The sequence below is a fragment of the Lacerta agilis genome, chromosome 17, assembly GCF_009819535.1.
Source record: "Lacerta agilis isolate rLacAgi1 chromosome 17, rLacAgi1.pri, whole genome shotgun sequence".
Classification (NCBI taxonomy): Eukaryota; Metazoa; Chordata; class Lepidosauria; order Squamata; family Lacertidae; genus Lacerta; species Lacerta agilis.
The window spans coordinates 4067508-4081835 of NC_046328.1; the positions used below are offsets into that span (position 1 = coordinate 4067508).

The 14328-nt window shown below is 50.5% G+C and overlaps 1 protein-coding gene across 8 annotated transcripts in view; it reads right to left on the reverse strand.

Moving 5' to 3' along the window:
* The window catches only part of CAMKK2 (calcium/calmodulin dependent protein kinase kinase 2), a 62385-nt gene that overhangs the window by 19173 nt on the left and 28884 nt on the right, over nt 1–14328 (reverse strand). For all 8 annotated transcript variants that reach the window (XM_033174272.1, XM_033174273.1, XM_033174269.1 and 5 more), the window contains exon 8: nt 12843–12864. In XM_033174272.1, the coding sequence (XP_033030163.1) occupies nt 12843–12864 (22 nt within the window). The remainder of the gene's footprint in view (nt 1–12842; nt 12865–14328) is intronic.

The following is a 14328-nucleotide window of genomic DNA, read 5'->3' on the forward strand; positions in this document are numbered from 1 at the left end:
CGGAGACCCTGAGGACAACGTTACCCGTCCACCTGGATCGTCAGGCAAAGACCTGAAGACGTTGCGGAACAAAAAGGAGTCCAGCCGCCACAGAGCAAAGCAAAGCACAAAGTTTATTGCGCAATAGGTTCCAGATAAATCTGAACCCCGAACAAAGGGTGTCCTGGACTTTTAAAAGTTCCCGCGATAGCCCAGAATACATAGCGAAATACATCACAGAAACGTCAGAGATGGGAGGGGAGAGAGGAGGTTACAGTAAAATTTACACAGGGGAAAAACAAGTTTTGCATATCAGGAAGGATGGCAGGAACCGGTGAATGGATCCAGGGTGGGTGTAATACACATTGAAGGTTTCTTCTGCGTCAGGACAATAGAAAGCTCCTAGGAGGATGTCTGCTGCCATGGTAGCTGATGGATGGGTGCTTGACTGGATTATCGGGAGGGGGTATCTCCTCCTGCGGACGTGACTCGCTGCTTAGGGGATTATGAAAGCCACTGAGTGGAGAGTCCAAAAATTATGTAGCATCGAAATAATATACTTCTGATGACCGGAGGATGGCGGGGACCGAGGGGTTGGAAAGGTTATTTTACAAGGAGCAAATAGACACCCGAACCAGGCAAATCGGACACTGCGTTCAGGAGTTGTGGATTTTTACAATAATAAATATTTCGAGCTGTCAAAATTGGGCCACCCAGCGTCTAAATTGTCCATTTGATACATTGTTGCAAGTTATAATTAATAGTTTCCCCAACTGGTTACATTTTGGTTTCGATTCCATTGTTCTCCCAGCGGGGAGCCTGTCAAAACCCACTTAGTGTTCAGTCAAGCGTGAAGGTGATGATTGAATCATTGTAGCTGACCTGAACGTTCCATTTTGCAGGCTGAGCTGAATGCATGCTCCTGATTGGTGGGTTTCCCGTTCATTGAGAAAATGGAGACCAGCGGAGCGCTGTTTGACAGAAGCGCTTTTCCAGGGGCTTTTCGGAACGCAGATTGGGATTTTGGGGAACCCTTCATCGCGAGGGTTTTATGTGGTGCTTGTGTGACTTGGAAAGTGGAGGGGAATGGCCGGAAAAGGGGGGGAGAAAGAATGCCCGCTCATCGTCGGGCTTTTAACGATTTTTACGAGTCCCGCACTCGCTACCGGGGAGGCATAGCGGTGAGGAAGGTGATGGCTGGTAAATTTCCCTATCAGTCCCGCACTTGGAGATAAGATTTGTAATCTGGTTCGCAGAACCACAAATCCTTTTCTCCACACCTACACCTCCGTAACTTGGTACTCACCTTCCCCTAGGTGTCTTAACTGGACGTATTCAGGGAAGGTGGGCTGGCCATGATAGTAAGCCCGGAGGGGAAACATGGAGGAGGAAGGTGGGTTTAAAGGACAGCGGGTCAAAGAACAGCATGGGGTCCAGCAACGAGAGATACAACAAAGCACTAACATGCACAACACTATCACTATGATGACCAGAAAAATACCCTTTAAAAGTTGTTTTGCCCACCCCAGGTTGGGCAACCAGCTCCAAAGATCAAAGTCTGACATTCCTTCATGTTGAATGTCGTGCAAAGTGGAGGTCAGGCGGTGGATGTTGTTCAAATGTCCTGTAATGTTCAGGGTTTGATCTGTCACATATGTGCAACACTCGGAGCCAATCAGAGCACAAGTCCCGCCCTCCGCTGATAATAAAAAGTCCGTAGCAATTCGGTTTTGAATTCCAAGTTGTCTCACCTGTGAGAGTTCGGTGGTCAGCGAATCCGTGATTTGCTCAGCCTCCCGCATGAATTTGAGGAGGACATCGGTGAGCCTCAGGATATCAACGTGGTTTGAACCGGCACCGTATGCTGGGAATAGGGCTCTTCCCCAGGTCTCTCCATTCGCAGCCACATCAGACAGGTCAGAGAGGGCCTGCTCCTCCCGCTTATTCCGCAGTCTCCCAGTAGGCAGGTCTTGGGTGACACGTACTCCTGGGACAATGTACCCTAGGTAGCAGGAGCCAGACATGTGGGGGCTTACCCATCGGTAGGCACGGTGGGCACAGATCCACCACAGTCCGGCTAGGTCAGTCCCGAGTCTGCCAGAGGCGAAGCTGTGGAGGAAGGCGATGTTGGGGCGTGAGGTCTGGCCCACTGGATTGGCACCTACTGCCAGCGCCCAGGCTGATGGAAGGTCAGTAACCAAATGTGATTTTGATTGGGTACTAACAGTCACTTGTCCATTCTCATGGATTTCCAGAGAGGTGTCGCAGGAACTAGTCCCCACTGAGGCACCATCTCCAGAGAAAACACGGCAGAGGGGTCCGTGGGTAGGACCAGTGAGATACAGATACTGGTGGGTAAGGTTTAAGGCAGTGAGGTTCCATGAAGCCACGTTTCCTAGGCGGAGCTGTTCCAGGGTGACTGCAAAGGGAACCAGGGGAAGTCCTTGCCGGAGGTGGCTTGGTGCATGGGCACAAATCCAACAGTTCGGGTATTCTGTCTCCTTGGCCACCTTGCCAAGGAGTTGGATGAAGGAGTTTTGATCCCATGATGAAAGGAAGTCTGGCTCAGGGATGGAAGTGTCTGCAGCCAGGCGACGTGGAGCAGTTCCGACAGGGTGGAGGGGATCAGTGGTGTTTAAAAGGGAGGCTGTCTTGGCAATTCCTCCACATCGCAGGGGTCCGGTGTGATCCCAAACTGGCGGGTCTGAGGGTAGGACGGGGTGATACCAGCCCTCCAGGTAGTCAGAGCCCCTCCAGTCCTCAGTGGGACCCAGGTCCCATAAGCAACAGAAACGTCTCAGGCAGATACCTTGGATCAGGGGTCTGGAAGGCGGTGGTACCAGGCGGGTACATTGAAACCCAAAAATGAGGTTTTGCGTGGGGGGAGAAGAAGTGTCAGTAAAAGTGTGGGAGCCCCCACCTTGTTGCACTTCAGTCCAATTAGGGCTCTTGGATACCTCTCCATGGCTAAAGAGGAGGTATGAGCCATTGACACAGGTAAGGCGATACCTCCCTTGATCTAGGATGACGGAGGCTGAGCCCAGCCTCCTATAGTCCTTGGAGCGTACGAACAGTTCCCACTGCTGGGTCCCATTCATCTTGGGGACCAGTGAGTGGCGTAACAGAGTCCTGCTTTCGGGGAGACAGAAATCAAAATCCCCAATCCGGTCCGGATTTTGCTTGCCACCCTGTTCCAAAAGGTGAAAGTCCAGGTATTGGTGGTCAGTCATTATTCCAGGGCAGTGTTCAGAGGTCCAAGCGAGGGGCCTGCCCAAGAAAGGGAAAAGGAAGAGTACCGTGACGGAGTTCATTTCTAAGGAGGAGCTGTCAAAGGCAAGCTGTCAAAGGCAAGCTGTCAAAGGCAAGCTGTCAAAGGCAAGCTGTCAAAAGGCAAGCTGTCAAAGGCAAGCTGTCAAAAGGGCAGCAAGTCTTGGAAACGAACACAGGGAACTGTCAAATAGCTGTCAGAAGCTGTCAAAAGCTGTCAATAGTGGCAAATCCGAAGACACGGAGAGCTGTCAGAAGCTGTCAAAAGCTGTCAATAGTGGAAAATCCGAAAACACGGAGAGCTGCCAGAAGCTGTCAAAAGCTGTCAATAGTGGCAAATCCGAAGACACGGAGAGCTGTCAGAAGCTGTCAAAAGCTGTCAATAGTGGAAAATCCGAAAACACGGAGAGCTGCCAGAAGCTGTCAAAAGCTGTCAATAGTGGCAAATCCGAAAACACGGAGGGCTGTCAAACAGCTGTCAAAAGCTGTCAATAGCGGCAAGTCCGAAAACACGGAGGGCTGTCAAACAGCTGTCAAAAGCTGTCAATAGCGGCAAGTCCGAAAACACGGAGGGCTGTCAAACAGCTGTCAAAAGCTGTCAATAGCGGCAAGTCCGAAAACACGGAGGGCTGTCAAACAGCTGTCAAAAGCTGTCAATAGCGGCAAGTCCGAAAACACGGAGGGCTGTCAAACAGCTGTCAAAAGCTGTCAATAGCGGCAAGTCTGAAAACACAAGCAGGAACGACGCCTCAAGACTTGGGAACGGTGACACAGGGACTGGGGCGCGACGAACAGGAACTGGGGTACGACGAACAGGAACTGGGGTACGATGGACAGGAACTGGGGTACGACGAACAGGAACTGGGGTACGATGGACAGGAACTGGGGTACGACGAACAGGAACTGGGGTACGACGAACAGGAACTGGGGTACGACGAACAGGAACTGGGGTACGACGAACAGGAACTGGGGTGCGACGCCGGGGTGCGTTGCTAGGGTGCGTTGCTGGGGTGCGTTGCTAGGGTGCGTTGAGCTATCAATTGCGTTTCAAGCGCAGTCGGATGCCGTCTGGTATGAGTTCTGATGTCCACTCGGTGGCGTCGGGATCCGGTCCAGACTGTAGAGCCCGATCCTGTGGCTCCGAATCAGGTCCGGTCTGTAGAGCCCGATCCTGTGGCTCCGAATCCGGTCCGGTCTGTAGAGCCCGATCCTGTGGCTCCGAATCAGGTCCGGTCTGTAGAGTCCGATCCTGGTCCGGAGGCGAAGTCTGGTGGACCCGATCCTGGTCCCGATCCTGGTCTTGGTCCTGGCCGTCTATGAAAGAATCTGGGGTGGAAGGGGGTTTATCAAAAGTATAGTCCTCTCCCCCACTTTCCTGGTTGTCTTCCGGAGGTTGGGTGAGTTTGCACCTTGTATGGTGTAACCAAGAGTTCTTTTCACCAACCTTAACTGCAGTGAGGGAAACGAGGAGCACTTGGAATGGTCCTTCCCATGAAGGTTGCAGTGGCACTTTCTGGTATACTTTTACTAGAATCCAGTCTCCTGGCTGGAATGAATGTACTGGGGCATCAGCTGGCAGGTTCTGCCCTTCTATTGCCGCATATTGGTGGAGACGTTGTAACTGTTTTTGGAGTTGAATGACATAATTCACTAGTTCCGATTCACCTATTTCCAATTCAGAGAGGGGGAACTGAGTGGTATAAACAGGGGGCGGTCTGCCGAATAAAAGTTCGAAGGGGGACAATTTCAGAGGTCCCGTGGGTGCACTCCTAATATTATGGAGGACTAGAGGTAGTGCATTCACCCACTTCAGTCCGGTTGTCTTACAGATTTTGCCCAGTTGGACCTTTATTTCCTGGTTCATCCTTTCAACTTGCCCCGAAGATTCTGGGTGATATGGTGTATGAAGTTCCCATTTTATGCCTAGGGCTTGTGCCACCTGCTGGACTACCTGAGCAGTGAAATGGCTTCCCCTGTCACTGTCTAATCTGCGGGGAACCCCAAACCTCGGGATGATATCTTGTAAGAGAGCTCTGGCCACTACGGTGGCAGTGGCTCTTTTAGCAGGAAATCCCTCAGTCCAACAAGAGAATTTGTCAATGATTATCAGTGCATGTTTATATCCTTGACACGGGGGGAGGTCGATGAAATCAAGCTGTAGGCTTTCAAAGGGAACAAAAGCCCACGGTCTGGCCCCCGGTGGTCGCCTGGGCTCACGTTTAGGGTTAAAGGTCTGGCATGTTATACAGTTTTTTGTAGCAGTTACCGCGGCTACGGCTGCCCCTGGGGCATACCAGCATCTCTGGATGTAGTTTATGAGTTTCTCCTTTCCCCAGTGGGTCTGCTGATGAACCACCCTCACTACTTTTGGAGTCCAGGCTTTTGAAAGGACGGCCCTTCCGTCAGGGAGCAACCAGATGCCGTTAACTTGTGTGGCTCCCAGGGAGGTCCACATTGACCTCTCTTCAGCGGAGGCTGATTGGTACATGATGTTAAAGTCAATGCTTGCTGGGATTTGGACACATTGAGAGTCCATTCCGTCTTGTGGAGCCTGTAGTGCGGCCATTTGGGCAGCTCTATCAGCTCTTCTGTTGCCTTTAGAAACTGGGTCTTTACCCTTGGTGTGGGCTTTGCAGTGTACAACCGCAATGGCCTTGGGCATATGTATGGCATTTAATAGTCTTTCTACTAGTGCGGCATGAGAGATTTGGGAACCTGCCGCAGTTAGAAAACCTCTCTGGAGCCAGATCTGCCCAGTGGTATGTACTAACCCGAAGCAATATTTGCTGTCTGTATAGATAGTAGTTCGTTTTCCTTCACTCAGTTCACATGCCCGGATGAGGGCAACTAATTCTGCAGCCTGGGCACTATATTGTGGATTTATCGGGTTAGCCTCTACTACCTCAAAATCAGAGACCACTGCGTATCCGGACTTCCGTTCTCCATTGATCACTTTGGAACTGCCGTCAGTATAAAGGATGAGATCAGGATTCTGTAAAGGGATGTGGTCTAAGTCTTCTCGGGGCTTTTCTGCCTGTCGTACTATTTGGGCACAGTCGTGGTGGGGTGAGCCATCTCCAGGCAACGGGAGGAGGGTGGCGGGATTTAAGGAGTTGACCCTCTTGATAGTGACGTTAGAAGGAGTAAGTAACAGGGCTTCATATCGGTTCAGGCGTGGATTGGAAAAGTGATGGGTTCCCTTTAAAGTTAGCAGGGTGGCAACGGCGTGGGGAACGTGGATAGTAATCTCATGACCCAGGACAGTATCCTGGGCCTTTTGGAGCAGTACAGCAGCAGCAGCAATGGCTCTCAGGCAACTTACTGCCCCCTTTGCGGTATTATCTAGCTGCACACTGTAATAGGCGACGGGTCTCTGTAGATCGCGGAGGGATTGTGTTAATACTCCTGAAGCCACCCCGTCTTGTTCATGGATGTAGAGGTTGAAGGGGATGCGGTAGTCTGGGAGACCTAGGGCTGGTGCAGAGCGGAGTTCCCTCTTTAAACGCTCAAAACAGTTATATGCCTCCTCACTCCAGACTAACTTGTCGGGGTGATCCTGTCGGGTCATGGCGGATAGGGGCTTCGTTATCTCGGAGTAAGAAACGATCCACGCCCTGCAGAACCCGGCCATTCCTAAAAACCCGCGTAATTGTCTTTTCGTCTGGGGTAGGGGTATTTTGACAACGGCTTCCACTCGGTCTGTTGCTAGGCTCCTAGTGCCTACCCCTAGGATATGGCCAAGATATTTCACATTTTGCTTACAGAATTGTAATTTCTTCGGGGAGACCTTATGCCCCTTATATGCTAGCTCAATGAGGAGGTGCTTGGTGTCGATCTTACACGCTTCCTCACTGGTAGAACATACCAAGATGTCATCTACGTAAAGTAAGAAGGCGGAGCCTGCTGGTAAACGCACATCCTGTAGGTCTTGGTGGAGGACAGCCGAAAAAATTGCCGGTGACTCCACATATCCTTGGGGCAGTCTGGTCCATGTTAATTGACCGGGTCCCCAAGTAAATGCGAAGAGGAACTGACTCTCTGGGGCTACGGGGATACTGAAGAAAGCGGAGCAAAGATCTGCAGCGCTGTACCAGCAGGTCCCGGGTGGGATGGCATTCAAGAGGGAATTTGGGTTGCCCACGACTGGATGACGGGGTATTACAAATTGATTGACCAATCTGAGGTCCTGGACAAAGCGATACCGGACGGGGGCCCCTTCGGTAGCTGGCTTTTTAATGGGGAGTACTGGGGTGTTGCATGGTGAGGCACAGGGAACTAGGATTCCTTTCTCCAAAAAGTCCTGGATCATAGGGGTCAATCCTTCCACCGCTTCAGTGGGTAAGGGGTACTGCTTAGTACAGGGGTACGGGATGTCCGTTCGGTAAGTAATTCTAACCGGAGTTGCTGACTTTAAGAGTCCCACCGAGGTGGATTCTGTGCCCCATAACCAGGGTGGCATCTCTAATTCTAGGTCGAGTGGCAGGTCCGGGAACTGGCGTTCCGACTTAGCATCTTGTAGGATTCCTTGGAAGGCAAGGATGGATTCTTCGGGCATATGTAAATATATGCCGTCTTGGGAACATTTGATAGTAGCATTCAATTTACACAAGAGGTCTCTTCCAAGGAGATTTACGGGGCTGCTAGTAAGTAAGAATGTGTGCTCGGTCAATAGCGGTCCTAGGGTGACCTTTGCTGGTTGAGACAGGGGGCAGGTGCGGGGGATCCCATCTAGTCCCATGACTCGCTTAGTTTCCCTTCCTGGCTCCAAGTGGCTGTTTGCTAATGTCGAAAAGGTGGCCCCAGTGTCCAAGAGGCACTCATAGGAGTGCCCATCAATTTCGATGGTGCATATGGGGTCCTCAGGGGAAAGAGCGAGAACAGGGCAAATAGACTGGGCCGGATAGGGATCCCCCTCTGATTGTCAATAAGATTCTGGTATCGTCCCGCCCGGGGTTGGGGCGGATTGGGTGAAGCCAGTTTGCTGAGTTGCAGGAGGCTGGGCATCTCGGACGGACAGGTTGGCTAACTGCTTTGCGGTCCGGAATACTCCTGCTGCCTGAGGTGGTCTTTGCATCTGAGGCTGAGGCGCTAAGGCTTGTGAGCCGCCTGGGATCATCTGTTGGTTCCCGTACACTGGCATGTGCTGCGGCGGTGCCCAGTTTTGCTGACTATTTGGTATTACTGGTTGAACTTCGTAGCCTTGAGAAGGCTGAGAGGGAGACTGAAGGGGGGGGTAGGCTAAATATGGACAAAATCGTTTTATGTGTCCTTCTTCCTGGCAATGGAAGCAACCCCCCCCCGAGGGGCCCCATGGTCTGCGTATGGCTGGTGGCCCCCCCCCCTCTTCCTCTGTGTCTTGGCATTCCTCCCCTGCCTCTGTGTGGCATCGTCTCCACGTTAAGGGCCAACACGTTATCCTCGTCGGGCTTATGGTCTTTCTTCTTCCTTTCATCTCTATTATTAAATATAGTTCGGGCTATGGAGAGAATTTCGCTAATGGTTTTGCCGTCGTATCCGATTTGCAGATTTAGGGCTTTACGGATGTCAGGGGTTGCTTGGTCCTTAAAGAACCCCTTCACTATAACTTCATGCTGGGTGTTCTCAGGGTCAATCCCTCCCCAGGTCTTAATGGCTGACAGAAGTCGGGCGTAGTAGTCGGAAGGGTGCTCATTAGGGCCCTGGAGAACGGATTGGACCTTTGTCCAGTTTATAGTACGTTGTCCAGCAGCCTTGATTCCGTCTAATATGGCCCTTTTAAAGGTCTTTATGTACCATGTTCCTTCGGGTGTATTATAGTCCCATGTTGGTTCGACCCGCAAGTGTTGTGTAGTCAGGGCTTCAATTCTGTCGGGTTTACCTGTCTGGTAATTGGGGAGTTCCAGCGCCTCCCCTGCTTTCGTCAATATATCAGCCCTTTCTGCTTCGTTGAAGAGGGCGTTCAGGAGGACGTGGACATCAGCCCAGGTCGGGTTATGGGTAGAAAAAATTGTGCTGACTTGGCGGTAGCAGATGTCGGGGTTATCTCTCAAGGACGGCATTTGATTTGACCAGTTAATTAGATCGGCCGTATGGAACGGGTGGTGGGTATATATCATTCGGGGAGGGTCGGCCGGATCTACCGGGGGTATCGGTAGAGCCCTTAAGGGCATTTGCGGCGCTGGTTCTTTAGGCGCGACAGCGGGTGTCTGCCCGGTTTGGGTTCCATTCCGAAGGAGCATTCCACCCCCACTAGCCCCTTGTTCTTCCTCGCTATCAGGGTCATCTGTTAGTTCCTCTGGAGTAGGTGCAGTGGCCCCACGGTTTAAGAAGGGGAAGAGAGCTTGTTCCATAGAGTCGTCTGTTAGAGGCGCCTCATAAGGAGGAGGTAGAGTCCTTTCTATGGTGTTTCTCCGTAGTTTATTGGATCCTTTCCTATTTAGCACGGGCAATTGCAGGAGAGCATCTCCTTTGGGTATTAAATCTTTGGCCGATTCGAAGACTACCAGGTACTCAAGCTGGCGGGGCCTCTCTTCCCTCAGATATTTCTTAAGGAATTTCAGGCGGTCTGGGTTGAACGATCCGTCTGAGGGCCAACGCAACTCCGGTTCGGCGCTAGACGTGTTGGCCGGCCATTTGTTTTGGCATAAATCCTCCATTTTCTCTCTGGACAGGAAAGCGTGTCCAGGCAGTGCCTTCCAATGCTTGAGGACAAATTCTATGGGAGAGTCAGGGTCCCGCAAGGATTTGGATGGCTTCTTAGAAGCCTTCCTCCCTGAGGGAGTCCGCTCATGCTTTGAGGCTTGGGTACCCATTTTTTAAGTCGACTGGGGTCTAAACGGGGAAATAAAACAAGAGGGAAAGGGTAAGGGAGTGTAGCCACAGGACAACACTCTGAGCTGACTAGTCCAATCAACCGTAGCTAACACCTATACCGTCTAGATCCTCCTAGACCTTCAACTGTTGCAACTAACGTATTCCTGGGGTTTACCTTCACCACTCTGCCACCATCCGCCCTGCTAAGCCGAGCACCCTCCTGGCAACTCCTACCTATCGTTAAACTTAGAAAAGGGACCCTACTGAACGCCCGCGCAGTGCGGTGCCAGATCGGGCGACCCCCAGATAGAGCAATCGTTCCGGAAAACCTCCCTTGCTTTCAGAAGCGGGTTCACACACGACATGCGTGTACACGTGTCCCGACTGGTGCGGCTGAGGTTAAATAGGAAAGGAAGTCCCCTTGCCCCTTGCTTTCGATAGGATTTCTCCTACCGGGGCGGCTGGCAAAGGTACGAAAAAGAGCTCCGATCCCTTGCTTTCGACGGGGTTTTAGCCCATCGGTGCGGCTGACCGGAGAGGGAGAGAAAGAGATAGAGCTCAGAACTCCCCTTTTTCGAGTTGAGCGCGGTCCCTCGTGAGGTTGGACCAGAGAAAAGGCTAGAAAAACGATAGATAGGAAGGCAGAGAATTTTGTTGCCAGGATATACCACCCCAATTCCCACCAGTGCACTGGATTTTTTTAACTCATACTCACGCGTCTCACGCGTCTCCCTGGATCCAGATGAAGCCGGCAGAGCGTTCCTTTGCTCTCGGGCTGGCTCCCGGAGGCTCACAATTCCAACCCGGTGACCGGCCGGAAGCTTTGGAGATCTTTTCGGGAAAACGAGACCCGGTGCCGGCTGAAGAACCCACAAGCCCCGGTCGGCAACACGGGGGGACCGCAAGCCTCCCGGGTTTCGGCACCAAGAACTGTCACGGAAAACGGAGACCCTGAGGACAACGTTACCCGTCCACCTGGATCGTCAGGCAAAGACCTGAAGACGTTGCGGAACAAAAAGGAGTCCAGCCGCCACAGAGCAAAGCAAAGCACAAAGTTTATTGCGCAATAGGTTCCAGATAAATCTGAACCCCGAACAAAGGGTGTCCTGGACTTTTAAAAGTTCCCGCGATAGCCCAGAATACATAGCGAAATACATCACAGAAACGTCAGAGATGGGAGGGGAGAGAGGAGGTTACAGTAAAATTTACACAGGGGAAAAACAAGTTTTGCATATCAGGAAGGATGGCAGGAACCGGTGAATGGATCCAGGGTGGGTGTAATACACATTGAAGGTTTCTTCTGCGTCAGGACAATAGAAAGCTCCTAGGAGGATGTCTGCTGCCATGGTAGCTGATGGATGGGTGCTTGACTGGATTATCGGGAGGGGGTATCTCCTCCTGCGGACGTGACTCGCTGCTTAGGGGATTATGAAAGCCACTGAGTGGAGAGTCCAAAAATTATGTAGCATCGAAATAATATACTTCTGATGACCGGAGGATGGCGGGGACCGAGGGGTTGGAAAGGTTATTTTACAAGGAGCAAATAGACACCCGAACCAGGCAAATCGGACACTGCGTTCAGGAGTTGTGGATTTTTACAATAATAAATATTTCGAGCTGTCAAAATTGGGCCACCCAGCGTCTAAATTGTCCATTTGATACATTGTTGCAAGTTATAATTAATAGTTTCCCCAACTGGTTACATTTTGGTTTCGATTCCATTGTTCTCCCAGCGGGGAGCCTGTCAAAACCCACTTAGTGTTCAGTCAAGCGTGAAGGTGATGATTGAATCATTGTAGCTGACCTGAACGTTCCATTTTGCAGGCTGAGCTGAATGCATGCTCCTGATTGGTGGGTTTCCCGTTCATTGAGAAAATGGAGACCAGCGGAGCGCTGTTTGACAGAAGCGCTTTTCCAGGGGCTTTTCGGAACGCAGATTGGGATTTTGGGGAACCCTTCATCGCGAGGGTTTTATGTGGTGCTTGTGTGACTTGGAAAGTGGAGGGGAATGGCCGGAAAAGGGGGGGAGAAAGAATGCCCGCTCATCGTCGGGCTTTTAACGATTTTTACGAGTCCCGCACTCGCTACCGGGGAGGCATAGCGGTGAGGAAGGTGATGGCTGGTAAATTTCCCTATCAGTGGGTTAAACCACAGAGCCTAGGGCTTGCTGATCAGAAGGCTGGCGGTTCAAATCTCCGTGATGGGGTGAGCTCCCGTTGCTCGGTCCCAGCTCCTGCCCACCTAGCAGTTCGAAAGCACGTCAAAGTGCAAGTAGATAAATAGGTACTGCTCTGGCAGGAAGGTAAACGGTGTTTCCGTGCGCTGCTCTGGTTCGCCAGAAGCGGCTTTGTCATGCTGGCCGCATGACCCGGAAGCTGTATGCCAGCTCCCTCGGCCATTAATGCGAGATGAGCGCCGCAACCCCAGAGTCGGACAGGTCAGGGATCCCTTTACCTTTACTTTACTGTTGTAACAATCATACGAAAACCGCTTTGAGAGTGTACCCCAGCTACAGAGTTCTAGGATGAGAGAAAGGCTTTAGAGGCAGAGTGATTTGGGGAAGGAGAAGGAAATAGCTTGATGCAGGCAGAGGGAGGAGGGGGGAGAAGCTCTTGCAGATACAAGGCAAGGAAAGTTGAAAAGGAGAGGATGGGGGGGCCTTTTGTGGGTCGTCCTAAAGCCAGGGGATAGATTGCAAAGTCCTTGGAGCAGCAAATTGCCTCCCCCGCACCGCTTCTTGCTTGTCTGCAATACATCCTGTATCTCAATGAACTGTATAAATTAATAAACAATCATAATCTTACCCTTTCTTCACAAGTTCAAACACTGAAACACAAAAGAGACCGTTTATTAGTTATGAGGAGAGAATACTACCAGGAGAGAACAATGCTGCCGTTTAACTCATCATTAACTCTCCAGGCAGCAAAATGGCAGCAGAATCTCAAATTTTAAATACAGCATCAAAAAGAAAGACTTACATCTGAGAGCTTATGAGGTCATGGCTGATCAGTGTCTGGAGAGGAGGCTAGTACCAAATCAGGGTTTGGTGCTACCAGCAGTGGCCCTTTGCATGCATCCTCCTCTCCTCTCACAAACTCACTTAACGCAATATCTCCTGGCATGTAGCACAGCCAAAGTTTACCATTACATTTAAATGATTGTGTGCCCGTTGCAAACTAGGACCACAAGCCTGTTAAACTGTAGTTTGCAATTGTCCTGCAAATCCTGCTTGCAAATCAGGGTTTGATTCTGGTGTGCAGAGCAAGTGCAAACGATGGTTTGCCAGTTCAGATGCAATGGTAAACTATGGTTTACCATAAACCAGACAGTAACTAATGAAGCAGTGTATATACAAGGGTTAGGATGTGGCATTATATATAAACCATGGGTAGGGGAAATGTGGAGCTCCAGATGATGCTGGAGTGCAACTCCCATCAACCCTGACCATTGCCCATGCAGCAGAGGCTGCTGGGGGTTGTAGTCCAGCATCATCTAGAGGGACACAGAGTCCGCATCCTTTATATTAAGCAACCTTAGGTTGCCCCGAGTTTCTTGAAGGAATAACTGGATGTAAGTAATATACATATTTTTTTGTTTCTGTACAAGTTGAAAGTTAGAAAGATGAGGAATTCAGTTAAATTGGTGACCAAGTCGGACATTTGTAGTCAAAAACATCTGGAGGGCACCAAGTTGGTGAAGGCTGCCCTGGAAGGATGGTCCAAATAATCAGTTATGCTTTTAAAAAAATTAATTTTTATAAAGTCTTTGATTTTTTTTAAAAAAAACTAACTTGAAACAAACACCAGATGGAGCACAGAGGGAGAAAATACTGAACTGCTGTCCAATATCTATTTTAGTCTCTCTTCCATCTGGAAGTGGCCACTTGTGTAGGCAGCACAACGAACATCTTTGAGTACTACAGGCACGGATGGGCAATTCTTAACATCAAGTCCCACTCTGCTTAGAAAATGAGGAGTGGGCAGAAAATTGAGGGTTGCAGCAAACAAGTGTGTATTTTGCTCCCCACCCCGCCCTCCTCCCAAGACTGCACATGTTTACAGCATAGGTGCACATACACAGACACATGTATAGGGCTGTTGTTAGTCCATTAGAGACTCTTTAGTTTAGCTTTGAAAATGGAGCCGACAAAAACTGGAATAACAGAATTGTCAAGTTGGAAGGAACCCAAAGAGCAATCTAGCACCACCCCCGGCAATGCATTATTAGTGTGCAAAACAATTTACTATCCTCCTATGAGGTTGGCCACTGGTTTCTTCGCCTTGTATTAAA